The 14,680-nt window shown below is 50.2% G+C and overlaps 1 protein-coding gene across 1 annotated transcript in view; it reads left to right on the top strand.

Annotated features, from left to right (window-relative positions):
* Positions 1-3,026: 3,026 nt before the first annotated feature.
* YLPM1 (YLP motif containing 1) overlaps positions 3,027-14,680 on the top strand; it is a 500,153-nt gene continuing 488,499 nt past the window's right edge. Inside the window, 1 exon segment of the mRNA XM_033952197.1 lies at positions 3,027-10,282. Within this exon segment, the coding sequence (XP_033808088.1) occupies positions 3,200-10,282 (7,083 nt within the window). The 5' untranslated portion in view covers positions 3,027-3,199.

The following is a 14,680-nucleotide window of genomic DNA, read 5'->3' as shown; positions in this document are numbered from 1 at the left end:
TATCCTAAAATGAGACGCTGTACATCCAGAAACCACAAAACATGGTCCTGAGACTTGGAACCTGAAGGAACAAAGGCTGGCAAACAAACTTCCTGGTTGACTTGGAAAGTAGAAACCACTTTCAGAAGAGAAGTAGGCACAGTCTTCCAAATCACTGCAGACTCTGTGATGCAAAGAAAGGGACCTCTGCATGACAAAGCCTGAAGCTCTGACACTCGCTGTGACGATGTGACCGGCCACCAGGAAGACAATCTTAATGGTAAGATCTTACAGAGAGATCCCATCCAGGGAGCATAGGACCAAACTCAGGTTCCACAACGAGCAAGGCAGTCAAAAGGGAGGCCTCAGCCTTCCGGCCCCCCTCAAGAACCGGACAACATCCGGGTGAGAAGCCAGAGAACCCCTGAATGAAGAGGGACCTAAACAGGAGAGTCCCGCAATCTGAACACGTAGAGAAGAGACCGCTAAACCCTTCCTGAGTCCAGCCTGCAGGAAGTCCAGAACATGAGCCACCGACAGTACCAAAGGGTCCACCTGAATCCCTACACACCAAGCCAGAAAACACCTCAGGTTTTCGTGTAGGCCGATATAGTTGATTTCTGCTTGCTCTGCAGGAACTTGGCAATAACCAGAGGAATAACCACTGGCCGCCCAGGCTGCCCGCTCAAGAGCCAGGCTGTAAGACCAAAATGGTCCGGATCTTGAGGTGTAATTGGTCCCTGAGTGAGCAAACTCCAATGGCAAGGAAGATGCAGACCCCTCTCCAAGGACAAGGTCCGTGTACCAAGGTCTCCTGGACCAGTCTGGAGCCACAAGGATCACTGGACCCCTGTGAGAGGATACCCAGCACAGCACTTGCCCTATCATAGGCCATGGGGGAAAGATGTTCAGAAGTTCCCTTTTGGGCCAAGGTTGAACCAGAGCGTCGAGTCCTTCGCTGCCAGCCTCCCATCGTCAGCTGAAAAATCTGCCTGCTTTCCTGTCTTCTCTCAAGATGTAGTGGGGAGGGGATGTCCCATTTTTGACAATGCAGGACTTCTGGGAGGAGGGAGTCCGCATCCCTCCATGCATCAATTTGGAGGTAAGGGGGAGGTGTTCTATGGCAGTGGGTGGTCACTTACCAGTCGGGGAGAGTGGGCATCTCTCCTGCTGTATGTGTGTGTGGGTATGCGTGGAAGGGATTTCTTGGCAGTTGTAGAATGTGAACATCTCTCCCGGGGGGGGGGGGGGGGGTGCTTGGCCGTGATTTCTTGGCACTGGGAGAGTGTAAGCATCTCTCCCACTGTTGTTGTTTTTTTCTTGATGTGTTCTTTCTACGCATGTGCGGGCATATGCAAATTTAACGAATCTTTGCTGCTGTCCTTATTTGCATGCGTGATTTTTTTAAGAATCTCACTTTTTTTGATTCGCTATCAAAAGGGCTGTGTTAGCAGACTGTCGCTTTTTAACGTGGGTTTTTGAGAATCCTGGCCTGATTTGGGCACTGAAAGCCAATGCACTCGTGGAGAATTACTGGGCGATGTTGAAGAATCCTCCAAAATGGTAATTTAAATATTGATGATCTCATTTTGCATGGCAGAATCGGAAAAGACAACAGTAAGCTGTTTTGATAATCCACCACTAAAATACTTGAATGCTAAACCAGCTGGAACCGGTTTAGCATCCATGTTAAAGGCAGCTTTAAGTTTTGGGAAACTGGCCCTCAAGCACAGCAAGATAGAAGATCTGGAGTTAGCAGTGCAGAAGGGGACAATTAGGAGAGACTTACTCAATGCCTGCAATTTACCAAGGTCTCTCTCTCAGAAGTGCCCCCCCCCCCCAGCTGATGCAACATGCAAAAGTGCGCTAAACTTCCAGTCCAGCGGTCTGAAACTCACAGCCCGCCAGGTAATATTTTAAGGCCCTTGGTATGTTACTATTGTTCTGGACCGTTGCCCGCCTCCCTGCTGTAACCTCACACAAGTACTTTCCTGCGTCTGTACGCGATTGTGAGGTGGTGTGGAGAGGACAATTGCGTACAGACGCAGGAAAGTGCTTGCGTGAGGTTACAGCAGTGAGGCGGCAGTGCAGCTTGTGCGCGTGTACGTAATCTCGTGAACTCTCACGAAATTTGGCACCTCTCCAGGCAGTGACTGCTTGATGTAAAATGGCAGTTGTGCCCAGTGCTGGAGGTGAGAGCTAAAGGCGGTTGCGGACGTGACCACACACAAGTTGGATATTGATTCTCCCCTCTACAAAAAACCCAAGAGACCTACAGCAAAATCTTGTCTCTTGCAGTTGATACTTTAGATTAGAATGTAAATCACTAAACTAAACTAAGCCTTAGGTTTATATACCGCATCTTCTCCACTGAAGTGGAGCTCGACACGGTTTACAAAGTTTAAAAAAAATATGGGAAGAGAGAAGAGAAAGAGTTTGCAAAGCATAAAAAGAGGAGATGTAATCAGAAGAGATTATTATATGCTAGAGAGAAAAGCCAGGTTTTCAGTTGTTTTCGGAATAGTTGGAGGGAGTCACAATTTTGCATGAGGTAAAGTTTCTAAATCTTTCCTTAATTGCTTCTGATAACTTCAGCTATACTTAGTGTGACCCTATGGCTCGGATTGAGACATCCGGGTTTTACTTCCATTGAAAGCAATGGAAGTAAGGAGAACATCTTGGTTGCTTTCAATGGAAGTAAAACCCGGATGTCTCAATCCGAGCCATAGGGTCACACTAGCTATACTGTACACAGCAGAAAGTTAAGTTTAGGCCGTTTTTCTCTTTCAGCGGTGTTGAGACATCCGGGTTTCAATGGAAGGAAAGCCCGGGGGCCTAATCCGTCCTCCTTTTTCTGACCCCCTTGGCGGAGGGTATCGAGAAAGCCAAACGTTACACCGCCATTACTGAGGAGAATTACTGGCGCGCTTCATCAGCTGGAGAACACGCTCCATCGCCCTAGCAACACCGACTTCCTGCGTCACGTCGCGACGGCGCAGCCGCACTCGAATTCCTTTCCCGCAGTCTGCGCGTTACGTGCTCGTGACGCAGTGACGCTGCCAGGCACGTTACGGTGCGGAGGACCGGAGAAGGCGCTTGAAAGAACCGAAGAGAGGCCGCGCGCGAAGCTCGGGAGCTCCCGCTCAGTTGGCCTCGTTCTAACGGTCCTCGCGAGATCGCCCATCGGAGCGGCTGAGGCATCCTCTCCTCACCCTCCGCCATGTACCCGAACTGGGGCAGATATGGCGGCGGGGCCGGCGGCCAGTACCAGGCCCCATCGCAACCTCCTGCTGCCGGCACGTTTTCCGGTTCCTCCACCTTCCAGAGCTTCCGCGATCAACACTTGGCGCAGTTACAGCAGCTGCAGCAAATGCACCAGAAGCAGATGCAGTCCGTCCTGCTGCCGGGCAACGCGCCCCCTCCCCCGCCGCCCAACATTCCTCCGCCCCCTCCGCCTCCCCCAACCGGCGGCTACGGAGACTGGCCCCCGGGGCGCAGCTACCAGCCCGGCAACCAGCCTCCGGCTTACTCTTACCAACAGCCTCCCTATGGCTACAATCCCGCCTTTCAGGACCAGAATCTCTATGGCCATAAGCCACCTTTGATGGATCAGCCTCCTTATGGCCACAAGCCCCCCATGCCAGAGCAGCCTGCTTATGGCTACAACCCCCCAATGCTTGAGCAGGCCGCCTATGGCCAGAACCCCCCCATGCCGGACCAGTCCCCCTATGGCCAGAACCCCCCCATGCCGGACCAGTCCACCTATGGCCAGAACCCCCCCATGCCGGACCAGACCACCTATGGCCAGAACCCCCCCATGCTGGACCAGGCCACTTATGGCCAGAACCCCCCCATGCTGGACCAGTCCACCTATGGCCAGAACCCTCCCTTGCCGGAGCACCCTGCCTATGGCCAGAACCTCTCCATGCCGGAGCAGTCCGCCTATGGCCAGAACCTCTCCATGCCGGAGCAGTCCGTCTATGGCCAGAACCCCCCCATGCCTGAGCAGCCCACCTATGGCCAGAACCCTCCCATGCCAGAGCAGCCCACCTATGGTCAGAACCCACCTTTGCCGGAGCAGCCCGCCTATGGTCACAATCCACCTTTGCCGGATCAGGCCACCTATGGCCACAACCCTCCCTTGCCAGAGCCACCCTCATATGCCCCCAAACCCCCCTTGCCTGAGCAGCCCTCATATGCCCCCAAACCCCCTTTGCCGGAGCCACCCTCGTATGGTCCTCCGCCTCCTTTGCCGGAGCCACCCTCGTATGGTCCCCCACCTCCCTTGCCGGAGCCACCCTCGTATGGTCCCCCGCCTCCCTTGCCGGAGCCACCCTCGTATGGTCCCCCACCTCCATTGCCAGAGCCACTCTCCTATGGTCCCCCGCCTCCCTTGCCGGAGCCACCCTCCTATGGTCCCCCGCCTCCCTTGCCGGAGCCACCCTCATATGGTCCCCCGCCTCCCTTGCTGGACCCACCCTCCTATGGTCTTCCACCACCCCTTCCAGAGCCACCTTCCTATGGTCCCCCGCCTCCCCTGCCAGAGCCACCCTCCTATGGTCCCCCGCCTCCCCTGCCAGAGCCTCCTCCCTATGGTCCCCCACCTCCTCTGCCCGAGCTTCCCTCCTATGGTCCCCCACCTCCCCTGCCAGAGCCACGCTCATATGGCTTCCAGCCTCCCCTGCCAGAGCCACCTTCTTATGGTACCCAGCCACCATTGCCGGAGCCACCCACCTACGGTTCCCAGCCCCTCTTGCCAGAGCCACCCACCTACGGTTCCCAGCCCCTCTTGCCAGAGCCATCCACCTACGGTTCCCAGCCCCTCTTGTCCGAGCCACCCACCTACAGTTCCCAGCCCCCCTTACCGGAGCCACCCGCTTATGGTCCCAAACCGCCCTTGCCGGAGCTGTCCGCCTATGGTCCCAAACCGCCCTTGCCAGAGCTGTCCGCCTATGGTCCCAAACCGCCCTTGCCGGAGCCGTCTGCTTATGGTCCCAAACCGCCCTTGCCAGAGCCGCTCGCCTATGGTCCCAAACCGCCCTTGCCGGAGCCGCCCACCTATGGTCCCAAACCGCCCTTGCCGGAGCCGCCCCCCTTTGGCCCAAAACCGCCCTTGCCAGAGTACTCTTCCTCTAGTCAGAAGCCCCCTTTGCCAGAGCAGCCTGCCCAAGAACAGAAGCCCCCCTTGCCAGAGCAACCTGCCCACGACCAGAAGCCCCCCTTGCCAGAGCAGGCTACCCATGACCAGGATCCCCCTTTGCCGGAACAGTCTGTTTATGGTCCTGCTCCCCCTCTGCCGGAGCAGCCTGCTCATGGCTACAAGCCCCCTCTGCTGGAACAGCCTGCTCATGGCTATAAGCCCCCTCTGCTAGAACAGCCTGCTCATAGCTACAAGCCCCCTCTGCCAGAGCAACCTGCTCATGGCTACAAGCCCCCTCTGCCTGAGCAGCCTGCTCAAGGCCATAAAGCACCCTTACTGGAACGGTCTACCCGTGGCCACAATCCCCCTTTGTTTGAGCGGCCTACCTATCAAAACAATTCCACTGTACCGGAACGATCTGTTTATAGTCAGAAATCACTCCTTCCAGAGCAGGCTGAGTACTTCCAATCTCAAGCATACTCACTATCTCAGCCTCAAGCAGATTATTCTCAGGCTCCAGATGGAAATCAGTCAGATTATTCTCTATCCCCAATGGCCCAATCTGAGCCAGAGGAATCAACATCACCACCTCAGGGGATATCCCAGTCCTCACTGCTTAGTTCTCAAAAGGGCTCTGTTCCCACTGGAGAATCCATTTTGAGTTATTCCGATTCACAGACAGCCCCATCATGTTTCCAGAATAAATTTCAAGGCCTTTCTCAACCACCATCAACCTACTCACAAGGCTCATCACAGCCGCTGTTGTCCTACTCCCAAGGCATGTCCCAGCCATCATCCTACACCTATAGTCAATCTCAGCCAGCTTCTTCCTACTTACAAAGCCGGTCTCAACCAACCCAATCTCAGCCAACCCAATCCCAGCCAGTATCTTCTTATTCGCAAGCAAGTTTTCAGTCGACCCAGTCACAACAAGCATCCTCCTATTCTCAAAACAAGTTTGAGCCATCCCAGTCCTTGTCAGTATCTTCCTATTCCCAAACAAAATCTCAGCCAGCCCAATCCCAGTCAACATCCTCATATTTTCAAAGCAAGTTTCAGCCATCCCAGGCTCAACCAATACCCTTATATTCTCAGAGCAAGTTTCAGCCAACCCAGGCTCAATCATTGTCCTCATATTCCCAATCTAAGTTTCAGCCAACCCAGACTCAACCTGCAGCTTCCTCTTCCCAAGCCAAGTCTCAGCCAGCATCATCCTATTCTCAAGGCAAATCTCAACCTTCTGAGTCTCAGTTGACCCCTTCTGTTTCACAAGAGAAATCTCAACCTGCTCAGTCCCAAACAGCCTCTTCCTTTTCTGAAGATAAATATTCTCAGTCCCATCTATCATTATCGTATTCTCAGACCAAGTCTCAGCCGTCCCAGTCAGCATCTTCATATTCCCAAAGTAAGATTCAGGCAACAACAGTCCAAACGGCATCTTTGTATTCTCAAAGCAAAGCTCAGTCAACCTCATCCCAGCCAGTATCCTCTTGTTCCCAAGGCAAATCTCAATCTACCCAATCACCGTCTTTATATTCCCAAGGAAAGACTCAATCTACCCAGTCCCAACCAGCATCTTCATTTTCCCAGGCCAAGACTCAGCCTACCCAATCCCAGCCAGCATCTTTATATTCCCAGTCTAAAACTCAATCTACCCAGTCTCAACCAACATCTTTGCAGCCTACCCAGTCCCAGCCTATATTCTCATTTTCCCTGACCAAGTCACAACCAATCTCATTATATTCCCAAGCCAAGTTTCAACCTACTCAGATCCAGACAACATCCTTGTATTCCCAAGTCAAGACTCAACCCGCCCAGACCCAGCCAGCATCCTCATTTTCCCAAACTAAGAGTCAGCCCACCCAAGCTAAGACTCAAGCTACACAGGCCCAGGCAGCATCTTCATATTCCCAAGCCAAAACTCAACCTGCCCAGACTCAATCATCATCTTCGTATTCCCAAGCCAAAACTCAACCTGCCCAGACTCAATCATCATTCTCATATTCCCAGGCCAAGTCTCAACCTGCTCAGACCCAGCCAGCATCTTCATATTCCCAAGCCAAGACTCCACCTGCCCAGATTCAACAAGCATCCTCATATTCCCAAGCCAAGCTTCAACCTACCCAGCCAGCATCCTCATATTCCCAAGCCAAGACTCAACCTGGCCAGACCCAGCCAGCATTTTCATATTCCCAAGCCAAGACTCAACCTGACCAAACCCAGCCAGCATCCTCATATTCTCAAGCCAAGGCTCATCTTGCCCAGACCCAGCCAGCATCCTCATATTCCCAAGTCAAGACTCAACCTATGCAGATTCAGCTAACATCCTCATATTCCCAAGTCAAGACTCAACCTACGCAGACCCAGCCAGCATCCTCGTTTTCTCAAGCCAGTACTCAACCCAACCAGACCCAGCCTACATCCTTATATTCCCAAGCCGAGAATCAACCTGCCCAGACTCAGCCAGAATCCTTGTATTCCCAAGACAAGACTCATCCTGCCCAGACCCAGCCGGCATCCTTGTATTCCCAAGACAAGACTCAACCTTCCCCGAACCAACCAGCATCCTTGTATTCCCAAGCAAAAACTCAACCTACCCAGACCCAGCCAGCATCTTCGTATTCTCAAGACAAGACTCAACCTGCCCAAAACCAGTCAGCATCCTCATATTCCCAAGCAAAAACTCAATCTACCCAGATCCAGCCAGCATCCTCGTATTCCCAAGCCAGAATTCAACCTACCGAGACCCAGGGAGCATCTTCATATTCCCAAGCCAAGACCCAACCTACCCAGACCCAACCAGCATCCTCGTATTCCCAAGCGAAGACTCAACCTACCCAGACCCAGCCAGCATCCTCGTATTCCCAAGATAAGACTCAACCTGCCCAGAATCAGCCAGCATCCTCATATTCCCAAGCCAGAATTCAACCTACCGAGACCCAGGGAGCATCTTCATATTCCCAAGCCAAGACCCAACCTACCCAGACCCAACCAGCATCCTCGTATTCCCAAACGAAGACTCAACCTACCCAGACCCAGCCAGTATCCACATATTCCCAAGCCAAGATTCAACCTAATCAAACTCAGCCAGCATCTTCATATTCCCAAGCTAAGACTCAGCCAGTATCCTCGTTTTCCCAAGCCAAGACTCAGCCAGTATCTTCGTTTTCCCTAGCCAAGACACAACCTGCCCCGACTCAGCCAGCATCCTCGTTTTCCCAAGCCAAAACTCAACCTTCCCCGACCCAGCCAGCATCCTTGTTTTCCCAAGCCAAAACTCAACATGCTCCGACCCAGCCAGCATCCTCGTTTTCCCAAGCCAAAACTCAACCTTCCCCGACCCAGCCAGCATCCTTGTTTTCCCAAGCCAAAACTCAACTTGCTCCGACCCAGGCAGCATCCACGTTTTCCCAAGTCAAAACTCAACCTGCTCCGACTCAGGCAGCATCCTCGTTTTCCCAAGCCAAAACTCAACTTGCTCCGACCCAGGCAGCATCCACGTTTTCCCAAGTCAAAACTCAACCAGCTCCGACCCAGGCAGCATCCTCATTTTCCCAAGTCAAAACTCAACCTGCTCCGACCCAGGCAGCATCCTCATTTTCCCAAGTCAAAACTCAACCTGCTCCGACCCAGGCAGCATCCTCATTTTCCCAAGTCAAAACTCAACCAGCTCCGACCCAGGCAGCATCCTCGTTTTCCCAAGTAAAAACCCAACCTGCTCTGACCCAGCCAGCATCCTCATTTTCCCAAGTCAAAACTCAACCTGCTCCGACCCAGCCAGCGTCCTCATTTTCCCAAGTCAAAACTCAACCTGCTCCGACCCAGCCAGCGTCCTCATTTTCCCAAGTCAAAACTCAACCTGCTCCGACCCAGCCAGCGTCTTCCTTTTCCCAAGCCAAACCTCAACCTGCTCCGACCAAGCCAGCGTCCTTGTTTCCCCAAACCAAGACTCAGCCTATCCCGACCCAGCCATCATCCTTGTTTTCCCAAGCTAAAACTCAACCTACCCCAACCCAGCCTGCGTCCTTGTTTTCCCAACCTAAGACTCAACCTACCTCGACCCAGCCAGCGTCCTTGTTTTCCCAAGCTAAGACTCAACCTACCCCGACCCAGCCAGCGTCCTTGTTTTCTCAAGCTAAGACTCAACCAACCCCGACCCAGCCAGCGTCCTTGTTTTCCCAAGCTAAGACTCAACCTACCCCGACCCAGCCAGCGTCCTTGTTTTCCCAAGCTAAGACTCAACCAACCCCGACCCAGCCAGCGTCCTTGTTTTCCCAAGCTAAGACTCAACCTACCCCGACCCAGCCAGCGTCCTTGTTTTCCCAAGCTAAGACTCAACCAATCCCGACCCAGCCAGCGTCCTTGTTTTCCCAAGCTAAGACTCAGCCTACCCCGACCCAGCCAGCGTCCTTGTTTTCCCAAGCTAAGACTCAACCTACCCCGACCCAGCCAGCGTCCTTGTTTTCCCAAGCTAAGACTCAACCTACCCCGACCCAGCCAGCGTCCTTGTTTTCCCAAGCTAAGACTCATCCTACCCCGACCCAGTCAGCGTCCTCATTTTCCCAAACCAAGACTCAACCTACACAGACCCAGCCAGCGTCCTCGTTTTCCCAAACCAAGACTCAACCTACACAGACCCAGCCAGCGTCCTCGTTTTCCCAAACCAAGACTCAACCTACACAGACCCAGCCAACATCCTCTATTTCCCAAGCCAAGACTCAACCTATGCAGACCCAGCCAACATCCTCATTTTCCCAAGCCAAGACTCAACCAATGCAGACCCAGCCAGATTCCTCATATTCTCAAGAAACGACACAACCTACCCCAACCCAGCCAGCATCTTCGTATTCTCAAGCCAAGACTCAACCTACCTCAACCCAATCAGTTTCCTTGTTTGCCCAGGGGGAGACTCAGCCTATCGAATCACAGCAAGTGTCATATTCCCAAGGCAAGCCTCAGTTAACCCAGTCCCAGCCAGCGCCTTCCTACTCTCATGACGAGTCTCTGCCTAGTCAGTCATGGCCATCAGTTTCTCAATCCATCCCACAGCAGCCTTTGCAGTCCCCATCTTCTGGTTCTGCTGTTGTCCAGGATGCAGTGCAAAGTGATTCCAGTATTGACCAGCAGGATTCACCAAAGATGGATCCCTCTTTGCCCCTTCAGGTAAGATTACAAGTTATGTAAATTCATATCATCTACTAACCGTGCTTCTGTAACACATTGATGAGTAAACAGTTTATTTCCAGTACAATAGGAATGGTACTCTGTCCATTCTTACGAGCATACTTTAGAAAGATGTCAGTCACAGCTTTTACTTCCTTCTCCCAAGAGTCTGCTGCCTCCTTCAGTTCATTCCAAAGCATGCAAGAGCTCTAGAGTAAAAGACAGGAGGGACACAGGGATCTCCTCAAAACCAAAGTTCTGATCTGTTAATATAACATTATAATAGTTGATAATGAAACTAATTTATAAATGAACGAACATTACCATTGAACAGTAAAACACATCAGATCAACAGCTTGAATATTAGTGGAGCTCATTATCTGTTGAGATTCTATTTACAAATGTACAACGCTGCGTACACCTTTCAGCACTATAGACATGATAGTAGTAGCAATACCATTCCCACCAACTGGAAAAGATATTACAGTGTTAGAAACATAGAAAAAAGCGGCAGAAAAGGGCTATAGCCCACCAAGTCTGCCCATTCCAAGTATCCCCCCCCCTGAGTTTACTCCCTTAAAGATCCCACGTGAGTATCCCATTTTCTCTTAAAATCCGTCACGCTGCTGGCCTTTATCACCTGGAGTGGGAGTCTGTTCCAATGATCCACAACTCTCTCGGTGAAGAAATACTTCCTGAAGTCGTCATGAAACTTCCCTCCCCTGATTTTCAGCGGATGCCCTCTGGTGGTCAAGGGTCCCACGAGCCGGAAGATATCATCTTCTGACTCGATGCGTCCCGTGATATACTTATACGTTTCAATCATATCTCCCCGTTCTCTTCTTTCCTCAAGTGAGTACAGCCGCAATTTCTTTAGTCTTTCTTCATACGTGAGATCCTTGAGCCCCAAGACCATCCTGGTGGCCATTCGCTGTACCGACTCGATCCTCAGCACGTCCTTTCGGTATTGTGGTCTCCAAAACTGAACGCAGTACTCTAAGTGAGGCCTCACCATGGCTCTGTACAACGGCATCATAACTTCAGGTCTCTTGCTGACGAAACCTCTGCGGATACACCCCATCATTTTGTCTTGCCCTGGAGGAAGCCTTCTCCACTTGATTGGCAACCTTCATGTCCTTGCTAATGATCACTCCTAGATCGCGTTCCGCTGTGGTCCTAACCAAGGTCTCACCATTTAGTACATAAGTTCTACGCGGGTTTCTCTTTCCCAGGTGCATTATCTTGCATTTTTTAGCATTGAAGCCTAGCTGCCAAGTAGTTGACCATTGTTCCAGCAGCAGTAGGTCGTGTGTCATATTATCAGGTAATAAGCTTCTGCCTACTATGTTGCAAAGTTTGGCGTCGTCTGCGAACAGTGATACCCTTCCTCTAAGTCCTTGCGTGGCATGAAAAAGTAGCTGGGTGGGGCAGGATGGGGAAATTTGGTGGTGGGGAAAATTAAATGTGTACTATTTTAATTAGTTAACTATTATTATTTTCCAATGCTTAATATGACTTCCTTTTTTAAGGTTTGAAACTTGTGCCAGAATATTTTTACTAAATTTAAGAAGTATCCAATTCTAAAAGTGAATAATTAGATATTTGCCCTCTTTCAAATGGTAGAGGTTTAAAAAGAGAAATATGTTAATGAAATCATTAGGTTCAATCTAGCCATTTATTTCTGCATGAATTTAAACAACTAAAAAAAAGATAAATATAGCTCATCCAGTCATACAAGAAACAGCTCTACAGCATCTGTAATAATGTTTTGATCACTAGGTTCCTTCCTGAAGTCTCACTGAGGATATGAAATAGATGCGATCCCTACTTCCAGACCTCTTCCACATAATTTTTGGAGAGGTGTTACTGAGCCTTGAAGGAGACCTGTGTGATTGCACTACAGCAAAATAATAAAGTAGTAGATAAAGATCAAAGTGAGAGCTAGGGTAAAACAGTTTAGGTAAAGATGCAGGTAATAATTAGCAATGTATTAACAATATTTTATTTTTATTTGCTTATAATGTCATTTGAAAGCTGCTTGATGTTAATACAACTTTAATATAATTCTTTATAGTGTGTGTGTGGGGAGGGGGTGGGTGGGAGGTGGGACAACACCTACGTCAACAGTAAAGTTAGAATAGGGTCATTAAATCCAGGGGCGTACCTAGTATATATGACAGCCAGTGCTGATCATTTTTTAACAACCCCCTTCCTCTATATAAAAAAGTTTGACACGCAGCTCCTGATTGGTAAGGCCTGACTTAGTGCAGGAACAGGCGATCGGAGCATACAGCGAGTGATTTCTTGCACTCGCCGGCGCTCTGGCTGCTCTCTCCTGCTGCCCTCTCCAGTTTTCCTCACGAAAAAACGTATTCACGGTTTTTCAAGATTCGCGGGGGTTCCTGGAATGGAACCCTCGCCAATATCGGGGGAGTACTGTAGACACAAACTAAAAATAGAACTATGTAGACAAAAGTTAAACTGAACCAAGAAACCAGACTGCATACAATGCAACACCACAGAAATAGTGACACGTCCCCTAATATTGTGCAAAATATAAAGACAGTAGATGTAAATTTGAAAAAAACTGATACATAACAATCACCACTTTACAAATTAACAAATAGAAGTAAAAGAAATAATGAGAAATAAGAAAATACCATTTTATTGGACTAATCCATTTTTCAATTAGCTTTCAGAGGCCAAATCTTTTTTCAAGACAGTACAGTATACTGCTGTTATGGTATCCTGTCCTGACCTGAGGAAAGGGGTTTAGTCCCCCCCCCAAATTGCCTTATTTCCATTTCCTATTTATAAACTTTAATCAATACAGTTACAATACTATTTGATTCTACGTAAAGCAACAACAGCAAAAAGCTTTTCTACCTTTTGTCGTTTCTGCTTTAATCATCTTCTCTTCACTCTCTTCTTTCTATTAAACGTTTGTCCTCGCTCCCTTCCATGCAACATCTGTTCTCTCTCTTTGCCCCTTCCAACCAGCCACTGCCCTCTCTCTATCCCTTCCATCTACTGTCCGCCCTCTCTCTCTTCCATATGGCATCTTCCCTCTTTCTATGTCCCTTCAATAAACTGTATTTCCTTAGCAACAGCAGCAGATGAATCCAGAGACCAATGGGGATAGCCCACATCTACCAGCAGGTGGCGATAGAGAAACTGATTAACAGGTGGTCCTATTGGCTGGCACTCCTCCTGTATCTCCAGTATTCTCTATCTCCCAGCAGGAAATGGTCGCTATTCAACTAGCTCCTGAATTCTGGCTGTGACTAGAAACTTATTTTCTCCTGTTGAGGTTTCTCTTCAGTGAGACTGCAGTGCTATTTCTCCTGTTGAGATTTTCTCTTCAGTGAGACAGGGGTGTCCGGCTGAACAGTGCCGGTTTTAGGGGTTACACCTGGGCCCCCCCAGGTCCTTGCCTCACCCTCCCTCCAGTGATAGAGGGTCTTACTGGGTCTCTAGTTTTTCTTCTTTCCCTTAACAAAAAAAAAAATTAAAAAAGAGACCTCTGGCTATTTCTGCTTGTGCCCTATCAGGGGTGCTCCACCGGTGACTACCGGCGTCTGTCAGCCAGGTTGTGAGTATTCCTTTTTTACATTGCATCTGCGGTTATGTTTTCTAGTGGTGATGGAGCTGTGGGTTTTGGTTTGAAGTTGTCTTAGGACTGCAGGGTTTGTTATTGGTATTATGTTTTGTCAGTCTGGGGAACCTGCAGTTATGCGGTCGCGTGCTAGATCAGTGTTCTTCAACCACCGGTCCATGGACCAGTGCCGGTCCACAGAAATTTCCTGCCGGTCCACAGGGCCAGCACGTGCATCAGGCCCAAAACAGTGTTCTTCAACCGCCGGTCCACGGTGCGATCGATGCGGCGTTATCTTCGAGCCAGCTCCCTCTTCCTAACTGATTCAGTGTACAAAGCCACGGGCAGTGGCTCCTACGGGCATCCTGCGCCTGAACCGGAAGCCTTCTCTCTGACGTTGCAATGTCAAAGGGAAAATTTCCAGGTGAGGCAAGGGACTTGCATGGTGCAATTAGTACTATTATGGGGGCGGGTTCTGGGGTGGTCATCGAGTAGAGATGGGGGGGGGGGTCTGGCCCACGACTTAGCCCAGTGTTCTTCAGCCGCTGGTCCACGGACCGATGCCGGTCCACAGAATAATTTTTTTATTTCTGCCGGTCCATAGGTGTAAAAAGGTTGAAAAACACTGTGATAGATGATTATTTCTTAACTGCTAAACGGTGTTAGGCTATGGAATTATTGTAGTATATGGAAAAAAAAAATTGTGGAATGTATTAATGTTTCACTGGAGGGCTCCTGCTTGGTATTTTGGGCATGGTTGAATGAATCAGTGCTTTCCCGCGCACGGGAGGCGCGAGCGTCTT

The sequence above is a fragment of the Geotrypetes seraphini genome, chromosome 7 (genome assembly GCF_902459505.1).
Source record: "Geotrypetes seraphini chromosome 7, aGeoSer1.1, whole genome shotgun sequence".
Classification (NCBI taxonomy): Eukaryota; Metazoa; Chordata; class Amphibia; order Gymnophiona; family Dermophiidae; genus Geotrypetes; species Geotrypetes seraphini.
Note: the sequence above shows the minus strand (reverse complement) of the source record. Positions and strands in the feature narration are given on the sequence as shown.